Raw genomic sequence first — 13,222 nt, forward strand, 5'->3', positions numbered from 1 at the left:
CACGATTTCACCTTACATAACACTTCACTTGGAAAAAAGGTGAAGTTGTGTAGGCCTCAAATCTCTTTCCTTCCTGTCATTGTGTACTTATCTCTGTTTGACTCAGGTCACAGATTTACTTTAAGGAGACTTATTTGATAATGTGAAAAGATTTTAAAGGGCTTCGGAGGAAGCCGAGCAGCCTCCTCTGGGAGCTTTTTTAACAACTCCACTTGTGGATTCATGGGAATTCTGTTTATGTATTCAAGGCTGACTCTGTAATATTCCTAATTATCTCTTAAAAGGATGCAACACAATGAGGACCAGATGGCCTATTTGAGTGTGACCCCCCAAGGCCACTCATGAAATACACAGCCTTTGTAGGGATCTGTGCTAAAATCACGCTAATGAATGCAGTGGCCACATCGCTGCACAACGAAACCTGCCACTTGTGCTTTTCCACACAGTATTTCCACTTTAAACACTTCATGGTTTGGGATCAGCTTTTCGCAGCGTTCCTCGTCTGTTGCATCTTGAGTTACCTACACCTGTCGTGACTTAGGGAACTTTTTTTTATTATTTGTCCAGCTCAGCAGATAAGCTTGTACTGAGGACATGTGTCACTGCATAATCCATCAAACAATTACACAAAACAGACCCCGCTGCCTCTCTCCTGCCTGTTGCGCTTGAGAGACTATTGCATTCAAAGGTCAAACTCTTTTGTGTTGCTTCAAAGACTCGCTGTCACGTTGTGTGAGGAAGTAATGTTCAGTGACAGTTTATTTCATTTAACTTTTACCTTGAATCAGAGTTTGCTGAATGTTTTGATTCAATGGCACCTGAACGGCTATTTTAACATCGTTTCTCTCTCTAATGTCTGATTTGTTTGATGCTTGTCATCTTTGTCCCCATTTGACATGCACATTTTCAGTGTTTCATTTCAACAACTGCACTTTTGACTCTTTGAGACTGAGAAATGTTCCTCGTAATGTTAACAACATTATAATAGGCAGCTTTTGTCTCATAAATAACTGAAGCTATGCTGTAAATGTGACCTTTTTGTTAACAACTACAGCCAAGATTAGATAGAGGTATTAGCTCCACACCCCAGAGACCAATATTCTCCTCCCTTTTCTCTGCCTCACAGTGCACTCCGTCACCCCTTGAGCCCTCAGGGTGTCTCGCTGCAGAGACCTCTAGGTCAGATTATCCCTTATTGTGCACCCAACATGTCTCCACACTGCCAGAGGCTTGTGCAGCTTCTGCTTTCACTCTATCCATTACAAAATCCACACTTACGTCAGTGCAGTTAGGCTTGGTTTTCCATAGTATTTATTCCAAGAGGAAAAAGTGTAGATGTGTTGGCTGTGAGGTTGTTTAAACACATTTGCTCTATACATCTATAGTACGTCTGCTGTCATTTATGGAATTTGTTTTCACTGCGGCGTGACAGCGGATATAAGTGGTGGTATTTCTGAGCTGTCAGTGACGGGCAGGCGTGTGTAAATGATAAAGACTGCATTGTGTCTCTGCTACCTCCTTTCCTATTTTCCCCTTTAGCCTCAGAGGGCCTGTCTTGCTGGTGGAGCTGCGTGCACACACTATGAGGCCCCCAAAAGGGGCCCATTTACTACTGGGAAGAGGTCCAGAGACAAATATCTGGTTCTTATAGCCACTGTACTTTCTCTCCTCCCCCCACTGGCATTTTCTAGCGTCACTTTCTGATTGGCTCTGAGGAGACGGAACCTCGGAGACAGTCTGACCCTAAACACACCAGAATGAGCACACTAATAGTAGCCCAGCCGCTTTATTGCCATTTACAGAACTCCCAGTGTCCCAGTGATTACTGGTCACCAGAGAAGAAGACGCTCACTCAGGAGCAAATTCATGAAATGTCGCTTTGCAGTTATTCTGTCAGTCCATTTCTTCCAGAAACTGCTCTTCTCACTTGCTGACATTATTACAGATTGTTTCTACCAATACACATCGGGCAATTTAATTGACATTTGTTAGTTTTTGCAGTTTACCATCTGGAACCACACATCCAAGCAGGCTGTTGAGCACTAACTCCAATGTGCTCGTGCTGGAGCCAAGAAGCCCAACACATATGGCCAAGGGCTTTGAACCGTCCATCCAACAGTACAGTACAGATATTTATAAACCACAGCAGAGCCTCTTGATTGAAGAGCACATGTTTCTACTCTTCAGCGCCGAAACCCCTCCTCGTGCCGTCTAAGCACCACCTCCCCTTAAAGGCGCTATTGTTTACGAGTCACACTGGGAGAGAGAGAGGACGGAGGACTGTGCAGTCTCTCCCCTTCTTTGCCTTTCTTTCTCCTCTTCCTACACGCCCAGTCCACCTCTGGACATTTACAGTGTGTGTGTGTGTGTGTGTGTGTGTGTGTGTGTGTGTGTGTGTGTGTGTGTGTGTGTGTGTGTGTGTGTGTGTGAGACCTGAGAACCTGAGAAGGACTCCAGCGAAAGTAAGCACAGCTGTACAGCGCTGCTCTCACGTGGATCCTATAGTATGACTAACACGTGTTTACGTATAGGAGTGCAGATATACTGTATATTTTGCATGCGTGTGCGTGTTTTGAAGAAAAAGAGGAGAAGAAAGTTAACATGTGTGTCCATGTGAGGCCTACACCGTGTGTGTGTTGGAGAGAGAGAGAGAGAGAGAGAGAGAGAGAGAGATCAGAATGAGTGCAGCTGTTGGGGATTTACTGTGAGAGGCTTAAGTCCCGGCTGCGTCTCGTCCTCTCTGATCAACCTAGCGGTTCAGTGTCAGGTACCACAAACCCAGTGAACCCTCCGCTGTAGCTCTGGACACTATAGAGTTACTGTATACCGGGCTGTTGATGAATGGGCCTTACAGTTGGAGATAAAGCCATGTTTACAAAGGCTGTTGGGCTCCCACAGTCAACATTCTGCACTTACACAGCAGAGACGTCGTGCCCACATTGTGAGGCACAGATGAAAATGCTACCGGCCTCTATGTAAACTGTGTTTGGTAGTAACACAGTTTTATTGAGTGACCTGCATGGGCATGATTCAGGCAGAATGTATGATTACATATATTATATGATCACGTAGCATGCATTAATCAATATTTTTAAATTAATAATGGGTCAGACGTGTGTGTAATGGGAAAGGTGACAAACCCACAGAACAATGCTTGGTCAGATTCTACTTTCTTCTCTGACTTATTTCCTGATTTATTTCGTCCTTCTCTTCTTTGCAAAGATTAGTAGCCAGGGAGCAATGGTTAGCTGGACATTGTGGCCTAAAATTAAGAGTTTTTTTGGGGGGTTGCTGAGGATGTTGTTTTGGTTTTGAGTTTGTTAGCCATGTCGTTTCTTTCTGTTCCTTTTAGAACAATTTTCTGTCAAGTTTTTATCTCTTTCAAGAGTTTTTTTAAATAATTAGTGGGAGAGGATTTTCCCAAATTGCCCTATTTGTAAATTTGTAAGCTTGACGTTCCGAATTTAACAGTAACTTATCATGAAAACCTCAGTGCTTGTGCACATGCATTTGGGGATCTGCAATATCTACCAACCCAAAAACTGTGAAATAAGACAACCCAGTCAGTTCTTTTTGGGCAGCCTATATCAGAAATCATGTGATTCAACCAGCCATTCAATTGTGTTTACATTAAAGCATGTAAACATGTGCTAGTAGAAAGCCCAAAAACAAGTATGAACAGGAAAATGAGCCTGATACATCCCCTTTAAATCTTTTTTATTTTTTTTATTGTAATGTACACTGCATTTTTGAAGACCTGTGCTCACCACTGCTGTCATTGGGCTGTGTTTCAGGCAGAAAAAAAGTCCAAACTGACGTCAGCAATGAGCGCGATGAAGGATCATGAGGAGAACGAAACAGAAACTCAGATAGAAGACGTCTCAATAATCAAGCACCCATCACCTCTGAAGCAGCAGCAGCCTCAGCTGCACACTCAGTTACAGCCTCAGTATCAACAGCAATCACAGCCGTCGCTGCCACAACAACAACAACAACAACAACATCAGCAGCCGCCTCAGCAGCCGCCTCAGCAGCCTACTGACCCCGCCTCCCCCACTGTGGCCACGACCCCTGAGCCCGTCGCCATCGGAGGCGGAGACAAGACGTGTCCCAAGCCTGCAGATACCGAGCCCGAGTATGAGGTGAGCTAATATTGATTGACGCTGATTAATGTCTGGCTGCAGACCAACAGGAGATCCTGATTGGAAAGAGGATTTAGTGTAAGGCCGAGATTAATCCACGTCGAGTAAAGCCGCCATTTGGAATGCTCTTCAGGTGTTTTACAACTGTTGGCCTCGTGGAGATCCGGAATACGCCATGTTGACTTTTAATGAAATCAGTATAAAATGATCTAGAAGATCTACAGCACATTTACATTTAATGTAATTCAGCATAAAACATTTTTTATCAACAAAACAATTTCGAAAATCTTTGAATCAATACAATCATTTTTCAAGCAAAAATTCCAGTCCCAGCTTCTTAGTCTTGAGATTGTGCTGCTTATTTGTCTGACGTGATCATAAGAATTAAATGTCTTTGGGATCTGGACTGTTGAATTTAATCACCTGGGGATTCATTTTACATTTGCCTGACAATTAATAAAATAATCCACAGATAAATCGATAATGAAAGTATTCCAAAATTACAGGCATGATGTACAGATTGTAAAGCACCTTGTGGCAAATTTTAGATATTGGGCCCCCTACATGAAAGAAACAAACTGAAAGGCAGCGTTTAAAATGGTTTCACACTTATGCCCAGAAGTTAATATTGAGCGGATGATTTGTCTTTTACTTTGGCTGCAGGATGATCGTGGTTTTGGCATCGGCGATCTGGTTTGGGGAAAGCTTCGAGGGTTCTCGTGGTGGCCCGGCCGCATTGTATCCTGGTACATGACGGGACGGAGCAGAGCTGCCGAGGGTACCAGATGGGTGATGTGGTTTGGAGATGGAAAATTCTCAGTGGTGAGTGTTTAGAGCCAGCGTTAATAGTGCTGTCAGGTGATTTGATTTTTTTCCACCATAAATTAAGCAAAACAGCGCTTTGTTTATAGTAACAACCATATACTTCCAGCATAAACATAGAAGCCATGCGACGAAAAGAATTACATTATTTTCTGTGTTTTTTTTACAGGTTTGTGTAGAGAAACTCATGCCTTTAAGCTCCTTCAATAATGCCTTTCACCAACCAACTTACAACAAGCAGCCCATGTACAAGAAAGCCATCTATGAGGTGCTACAGGTGAGTAACAAGAGCAAGTGGCTTTCAAAGTCCTGTTATCAGTTTAAATGATCTTTAACAAACTGGTTCAAACTGAGCTCATTGGTTCAAACATTATAGAATTAAAATGCATTTATTTTTACAACCCTATTTTCACATGTTTTTTATGTCTAAGTGACTAATTGGACATTGTTTTTTAATTGGTCCAGTATTGAGCGAGAGCTCTGCAGCCAGCAGCCACGAAACGGGCTGAAATGAAACACTTTGGTACAATCATGCAGCATCATCTTTTATCTCCTAAAAGTGCTTGTTTTTGACTGCTGGTTCAATTCTCAGCTAGAAATGTTATGGTGTCATTGCCTGTTAAGTGGAAGGAACAATAGTAATCTTTCCTTGGCATCCATAGCCAGAGGCTGTGTGTGCACTATCCATAAAACCATAAAAATGTTTTTTTAATTCAGCGCAATAACACAGAAAGATTTCAAAATAAATGCGTAGATGAGGAATAACGAGAAAAGAATTATGATCCCTTGCTGAAGCCTTTTGTTGAGACATTGCCCGCACTGAATGATTTAGTAGCTGATCATTTCTGTAAGTATATTGAGGATGAACTTCCGTCATTAATGTTTTTATGTGTTCACAGGCGGCGAGCAGCCGGGCAGGAAAAGCCTTCATGGCCTGCCCGGACAGTGATGAGACGGAAACCTCTAAATCTGTAGAAATGCTGAACAAGCAGATGATTGACTGGGCTATGACAGGATTCCAACCCAGTGGACCCAAGGCTTTAGAGCCACCAGAAGGTAAGAGGAAGTCACTATTATGAAGCTTGCATTGTTGAACTTCTGTGTAACTTTCTTGCCAGCAACTGGGATTCTTGACTTGCATTTCCAAGAAACGTCTTCAAGTACAAATCTATTAAATTAAGTAGTGATAACTCATAATGTCGCCTGTAATATTAATTGTCTGACATGCTGTGCACTCCAGAGGAGCGTAACCCATATAAAGAGGTTTACCCCGAGATGTGGGTGGAGCCTGAAGCAGCAGCTTATACGCCTCCGCCGGCCAAAAAACCTCGCAAGAGCACAGCAGAGAAACCCAAAGTCAAGGACATCATTGATGAGAGGACACGAGGTAAGGAGCCTCATTTATGAGCTTAAATAGGAGTCGTGAACTCTATGTGTCCTCCCATTGGGTGGACACAGCAGATTAAGTGGTCAGAGACGTAGTGTGAGGACGAGAGGTCCATTAGAGAGGAAGGTTTAAGATGGAAGTGAGTGATGGAGGCTCACTTCTTAGGACTATGAATAGATGTTTGAGTTCATTCACAAACAAGCTTTATTGATGTTACTGTTGGAGGTCTTGGCACCTGATTCAGTAATATAACAGACACCAGTATCGGCGTGTAGCCTAATATTACTTACTGATACAATGATTTTACATTTTTATTTTATTTTGCTTTATTTCTCTGTTTGACCATTTGTGTTATTCATTCTACTGTGTGTGCACATTGTAATGCTGGTGCTATAGATAAAGTCTACTTTAGAATATCTCACATCAATATGTTAAAAGCTAAATACTTTGAAGCACTCTCTATAATGTTACAATAACAATATAGACATCACCTCTCATGTATTAACCAATTATGTACTGCTGCTCAGACTCAAAGTCAGATCCATTATCTTACTAAGTTTGGTAACTTGACAGACACAATTTTGACATTGAATATGGTGACAGTATCCTTGATTCTCATAGAAACATCAGAAACTTCCGTACAGGTACACTACAGTACAGGGAGCACACAGATATCATTTTATAAACTCAGGCAACCTAAACTTTCTACAGGGTTTTTCACTGAAAAGTTAAGTAATTTAACACATCTAGTACTAAAAAATAAAAAGCCATCAGCGGCATACTCAAGAACATTAAAGTTGAATTTCAGAGTTTCCAAGGACATTATATTTATGCACAAACACATTTTTGATTTGCACAGATGGTTGCATGATTTGTAGTGGGATTAATAAACTAAAACAACTTGAGTAAAGGAGACCGAGGTGATTTCGTTAACCTACATTTCTCATGAGGTGTATCGTGTGTTGTGTTTTCAGAACGGCTTGTTCAGGAAGTGAGACAAAAGTGCCGCAGCCTAGAGGGTAAGTGTTGTGTCCCCTTGTTGTTGAAAGCAAAAGCAGCAGAAATCTATGCGTCAATGTTAATAAAACTATAAAAGACATTTCCATGATTTCTGTTTTGATGATTTCTCACCAAACATTCCAGCTAAGCTCATTAGATCTTCACCTCCGTCGAAGCCGTTCAAACCATTTCATTGAAGTGAGAGGTTCACACTGCTCTGACCTCCCTCTGTTAAACACTGACGTACTGAACTTCTTCTTACAGACATCTGTATCTCCTGTGGAAGTCTGAATGTTAGCCTTGAGCACCCGCTGTTTGCTGGAGGAATGTGCCAGAGCTGTAAGGTAAGCTGTGATAGAGGTCATTAAAATTCTGGGACTCAACTCCTTTTCTACAGCATCGTAAAAGAACCACAGCTCCTTTCAAAGCTAATAAACTGAACATATTTCAAGCGGCACCTGATGCAACCCCCATGAAATTCTAGGTTTTAAATATGTCAAACTGCTCACTGTGTTGTCTCTTCTTTCACAGAACTGCTTCCTAGAATGTGCATATCAATATGACGACGACGGCTACCAGTCCTACTGCACTATCTGCTGCGGAGGACGAGAGGTGCTCATGTGTGGAAACAACAACTGCTGTCGGTAAGATTTACCGAGTTCTGCTGTGGAATGGAGTCGGCCGGTGGTGATAGAAACCTTAACTGTCACTGTCATCTTCACCGATGGTGTAAATGTTAATCATGACAGCATCTTTTGCACTAAGGGTCAGCATACTGTAAGCGTTTATTGTGTTGGCAGTGTCATAGTATCTAAACAAAGTGCAACATTGTCAGGTTCACTGAATCTCCAGAAAATCTGTGGAGGAATATGCAAATTGATGCACGTTTCCATCCACTATGCAAATATCAGGAGTTGAATGGAGCGAGATAAACTGTTTATGGCGGTGAATTATCCAGACAGATGCTATTAAACTGTTGCAAAAGAAGAGGCCGCAACGGGACGACGTCATTAAAAGAAGAATGCCAGTCAGACCTCGAATAAATTTCCGGCGTTTCCACTCCATTTTTAAATGCACATAAAGATTTAACTAAAAGGATGAATAAATAATACAAATAAGTTGCACATACTAAAGGGAGGGACCCAGTCCACCATGAAATTAAACAGACACAGTAGGTTCTTAGCTATGATTGAAACAGACACTGTTGATTTTTTATATAGGTCCCCAAGAATGCCCCAGGAAGAGTTCCGTCTTCCAAATTACCTTTTAATCTACAGAGTTTCAAAGGATGCTGCTGTAACTCAATCTGTCAAATTTGTGATTTCTGGAGGCTTTAAACATATCCACTGTAATAACTGAAGAAAACATTATGTTTGGCATTTCAGATATGTCCCCAAATAAACATAAATGACTCCTTACTGAACCAAACCATCCACCCAGAACTTCCAGAACTTTGATCCACAAAGTTAGGATGCACTGTGTGCCCATAGACGTTTCACAATTTTTCCAGATTTCCAGAAATGTTTTTTACCCTGAAGACAAATTGTTCTAATAAATCTCCATAGGAAATACTATAAACACAACATCTTCACATAAATCAGTAGTTTTGTTTGTCACTGCAGTGATGATCACAAATATAATATAAAGTGTGGTTCAATTGAATAGATCACTGTTTACTATAAAGTAATAGTCTGATAAAGTATCCTCACACAGACTACGAGATTTAAGTCTAGAAAATACCCCTGAGAACAAATTAAGCCTCGTCGGTCACATGTTGGGACAATCAGCAGCAAACAATGGTCTGCTGTGTGTTGCCTTTGGATGATCACTCTCAAAACTCCCAAATCTCATTCAAAACCATTAGAACTCGACCTTGTAGATTTAAAACGTGATTGATTGAGAGACTGATTTTGGTAGGAGAGAGTGGTCAATGATTTATTATACTCTCTACTTTTGAGGGATAAGGGTTATGATAGTCTATGTTTTTGTTATTGTGAACCCATTAAAAGACTGAAACACACAATGTACTGTTTTCAATTCCCTGTATGTGGAACTTTGTTTGTGGGATTGATTTAAGTAAACTACAATGTTTATTATGTTAAGATGTCACCCTATGCAACACTTTTTTGCACAAAACAACACCATCTTCTACTAAATACTAGGTAGATATACTATCACTTGTACTAATTGACCACCTTGGCCTGTGTGCAGGTGTTTCTGTGTGGAGTGTGTCGACCTCCTCGTTGGTCAGGGAGCGGCCCACGCAGCCATCAAAGAGGACCCGTGGAACTGCTTCATGTGTGGACAGAATGATGCGTTTGGTCTACTGGGGCGTCGTACGGACTGGCCCACCCGTCTCCAGCACTTCTTTGCAAATAATCACGACCAAGATTTCGTGAGTAATGGACCTTTTAGGCTATAATCACACTAACTGTCTCACTTAGGAGTCTTTCTTCCTGTTGTGTCTCACTTTATTCCCTCCCTTCTCTCTCTCTGTCTGTCTCTCTCTCTCTGTGTTATATTTCAGGATGCACCAAAGCTTTACCCCCCAGTCATGGTGGAGAAGAGGAAGCCCATTCGTGTCTTGTCGCTATTTGACGGCATAGCAACAGGTTAGACAAGAACTGAATCAATTTAATCCAAATGCCCCGATCTTTATTAAACGCAACATTTTCATAACAATTTTGGTCACAGTCATCCTTTTAGTTGACTTCCATGTCATGATTTACTCCTATTGGACAATAAATATGAAACTATTTACTATAGCTTTCTATGTTGCTGTGCAGGGCTATTGGTGCTGAAAGAACTTGGCATCGAGGTGGATCGCTATATAGCTTCTGAAGTGTGTGAGGACTCCATCACTGTGGGCATCGTCCGGCATCAGGGTCGCATCATGTATGTTGGCGATGTGAGGAGTGTCACACGCAAACATGTGAGTTTCATTATTTACTTCTTTTTTTGCTATTTGCACTATGTTTTAAATGCATACAATGAGTTTGCTTATGCAACTGCACTGACTGGTCAAATAGGCTCTTAACAACTTTACCGTGGGACGTACATATTGAACGCCTGAGTAAATACAGGGACAACACACTGAGGGATAGTGAGCTATGTTTACAGATGTGTTGCTAGGAAACCGCAGAAATCCTGCAAGAACTTTAATTCTACGCAAGTCCCTGCACTAAAACAGGAAAACACATTCATCAAAAAGAGACAGGTGACGTCAGTAGGTACGACACAGACAATCAATGAGAACGATGGGCAGCTACTGAATCGGAGGACAAAGTATGTCAACGATGTACAGATGTTTGCATGGACCACTTTGCTGTAGAAGGATGTTATTTAGCAACTAACCTCATGCTGTACTGACACTGCTAAATTTGTTTGCGGATTTCCTGACGGCACAAATTAAAGCTCTGCTGTGTGAAATTCCTCGTTTTACTATTTGGTAACATTTCTGTGAATGAAACCACAAACAGAGCGGAACATGTAACCTTGCATGGAAGTTTTAGTGGTGCTAATGATCAAATTTCACAAACGCATACTTCTTCATAAAGAGGCCGCACTCATCAGGCTGAAACGAGCAATTTATGACAGGTTAAGGGAGTTTGGTGTTTGGCAAACACACGTATAAAGAAAAAAGGAAGATAAGTTCAGCATAAGCCTAAAACAGTTTTACTGCATGAGACCCAGCAGTGGATCTGACCCTGCCAAAAATGAAATCTCTTATGCATGACTATCAAGGCTCCTTAACATGACTGAAATGCAGTTTACTGACATCATATTACATCATTCCTGGCCAATTTTCCAAAGTGCATGAAGACAATAAAGGACGAGACTAAAACACAATAAAAACTATATTAAGCATCCACTAGACTCTCGAGACTAAAACACAATAAAAACTATATTAAGCATCCACTAGACTCTACAAGTAGAACTGAACAGGTCCAGTGTTTGTTAGAGCTTAAGGCTGGATCACTTTATCTTACAACATATTGCTATCTATACCGGCTCTGTCTTTATCTCTGTTTTTCTGACTCAGTATCTTCTCTGTGTACAGATAATGGAGTGGGGTCCTTTTGACCTAGTTATTGGTGGAAGCCCATGCAATGACCTCTCTATAGTCAATCCTGCTAGGAAAGGTCTCTATGGTAGGTTCACTGTTCAGACTTTATTTGTGATCAAGATCATGTCAAATATCGATAAGTTGATTATCTGAATAGACAAATCACAAAAGTATCATCCGTATGTGCCCCTTACTGAACCTCCAACACTCTTCAATGTACGTTTCTGTCCCAGAGGGCACCGGCCGCCTGTTCTTTGAGTTTTACAGGCTGCTCCACGAGGCCCGGCCGAAGGAGGGGGAGAACCGGCCTTTCTTCTGGCTCTTTGAAAACGTGGTGGCCATGGGAGTCAGCGATAAGAGGGACATATCTCGCTTTTTAGAGGTCAGCTTCTCTCTGTCCGCTGAACTTGTTGCTTAAGATTTATCTAATCCTCCAGGTCATAACTGGCCATAACTTCTAGATACAGTTCGACGTGACGCAAAGGCTTGATGGCTTATGAATGCCCCCTTGTGGCACTAATTCATTATCTTTAGACACAGATCATGAGAAGGGAGCACTGACTCTCTTAATCTTTATGTAATATGTACTACTAATAATGTACTATGTTTAATGTACTGGTCTTCTGCTATCCATATTGCTTTTTGTTATGTTAAGACATGGTTTGGCTTTCAACCCCTTTTTAAATGGTGGGATGACCTGACCCTAAATTGACTTTAGTCAATCAAACTACACAAGCATTTTGGTATCCAATACCAGTAATACTGTGCTATTAAATGGTAACTCTACTTCTACTGTAAAACACCGTGTGTAACGCAGCATTTTACCTTTGTTCCTGGTGTCATTTCTCCTCTGCTTTACTTGGATTCCAGTGCAACCCAGTGATGATCGATGCCAAGGAGGTGTCTGCTGCCCACCGCGCCCGCTACTTCTGGGGTAACCTTCCTGGCATGAACAGGTTGGTGTGTGAATGGTGAGGGAAGCAGCTGCCTGTGACATACACAATGGAAAAATATATACCCTTTGAACAAGGGACTAAATTAACTTCGCCTAAGCTTTTAACAATTACCCCAATTAAGATAGTGACTGTGCCAGTTATATATAAACTAAAACAAGTTATTAAGACTGCAGAATTAGGATATGAAACTGACCAGGCAGCAAACTTTAAATGAAGACTCGTCACCTCTCCAAAATCCTGAACTCAAATACCACATGTTCACACATCTACAGGACTATTCCATATTTTGATTTTGTTCTACTTCCAAATGTAGGAATATCAAGTTAAATGTTGTAGTAAATTAAATTACATGTCATGGCTTGCCTCACACTAGTGTCGGTATTTTTCCTTGTATTTGTGATAAATAGAGACAACAATTTAAAAAATTGGTCCAGTATTGAGCGAGAGTGCTGTAGACTGCAGCAGCTCAAAGGCTGCACTGTAATCATATCAGGGCAAGATGGCGCCCTCATTTACATCCACTAAAAGTGCTTGTTTTTCTGCTACCGACAGGCTCAGATTGTTTTCATAAGTGTCTGACAGCATTATCGAAAGGACCCTACGGAGAAATAAAACTTTTTTCTATATACCTTTTGCTGGATCTGGTCTATTTGTAATTGTGTCAAAGTCTCGTTTTGACATTATAGGAAGAGTCTCGCTCAAGAAGTATCTTCCTTCTCAAATCTCGCAAGGTGACGTGACGAAGACAATGGTGGAACCATGAATGCCAGCCAGGCAGAGTGTGTTGTGTTGGAGTACAGAAAGTGTAGCTTATTGTGAACTAAAAGATGTGTAATGTCATGGCTGAAGA

General features: G+C 41.4%; 1 protein-coding gene across 4 annotated transcripts in view; it reads left to right on the forward strand.

Annotated features, from left to right (window-relative positions):
• Positions 1–13,222, forward strand: part of LOC137880253 (DNA (cytosine-5)-methyltransferase 3A-like) — a 37,764-nt gene that overhangs the window by 19,182 nt on the left and 5,360 nt on the right. For 2 of the 4 annotated variants that reach the window (XM_068721515.1, XM_068721517.1), the window contains 14 exons: positions 3,795–4,142; positions 4,806–4,964; positions 5,134–5,241; positions 5,864–6,020; positions 6,205–6,351; positions 7,326–7,370; positions 7,615–7,694; positions 7,882–7,994; positions 9,562–9,745; positions 9,878–9,962; positions 10,137–10,282; positions 11,411–11,501; positions 11,650–11,798; positions 12,287–12,387. In XM_068721515.1, the coding sequence (XP_068577616.1) occupies positions 3,795–4,142; positions 4,806–4,964; positions 5,134–5,241; positions 5,864–6,020; positions 6,205–6,351; positions 7,326–7,370; positions 7,615–7,694; positions 7,882–7,994; positions 9,562–9,745; positions 9,878–9,962; positions 10,137–10,282; positions 11,411–11,501; positions 11,650–11,798; positions 12,287–12,387 (1,913 nt within the window). The remainder of the gene's footprint in view (positions 1–3,794; positions 4,143–4,805; positions 4,965–5,133; positions 5,242–5,863; positions 6,021–6,204; positions 6,352–7,325; positions 7,371–7,614; positions 7,695–7,881; positions 7,995–9,561; positions 9,746–9,877; positions 9,963–10,136; positions 10,283–11,410; positions 11,502–11,649; positions 11,799–12,286; positions 12,388–13,222) is intronic. The other 2 variants (XM_068721516.1, XM_068721518.1) reach the window with 1 other exon arrangement.

Source organism: Cebidichthys violaceus, unplaced genomic scaffold, assembly GCF_023349555.1.
Source record: "Cebidichthys violaceus isolate CVI_PGR_0920_01 unplaced genomic scaffold, fCebVio1.0.p SCAF_28, whole genome shotgun sequence".
In the NCBI taxonomy this organism is placed as follows: domain Eukaryota; kingdom Metazoa; phylum Chordata; class Actinopteri; order Perciformes; family Stichaeidae; genus Cebidichthys; species Cebidichthys violaceus.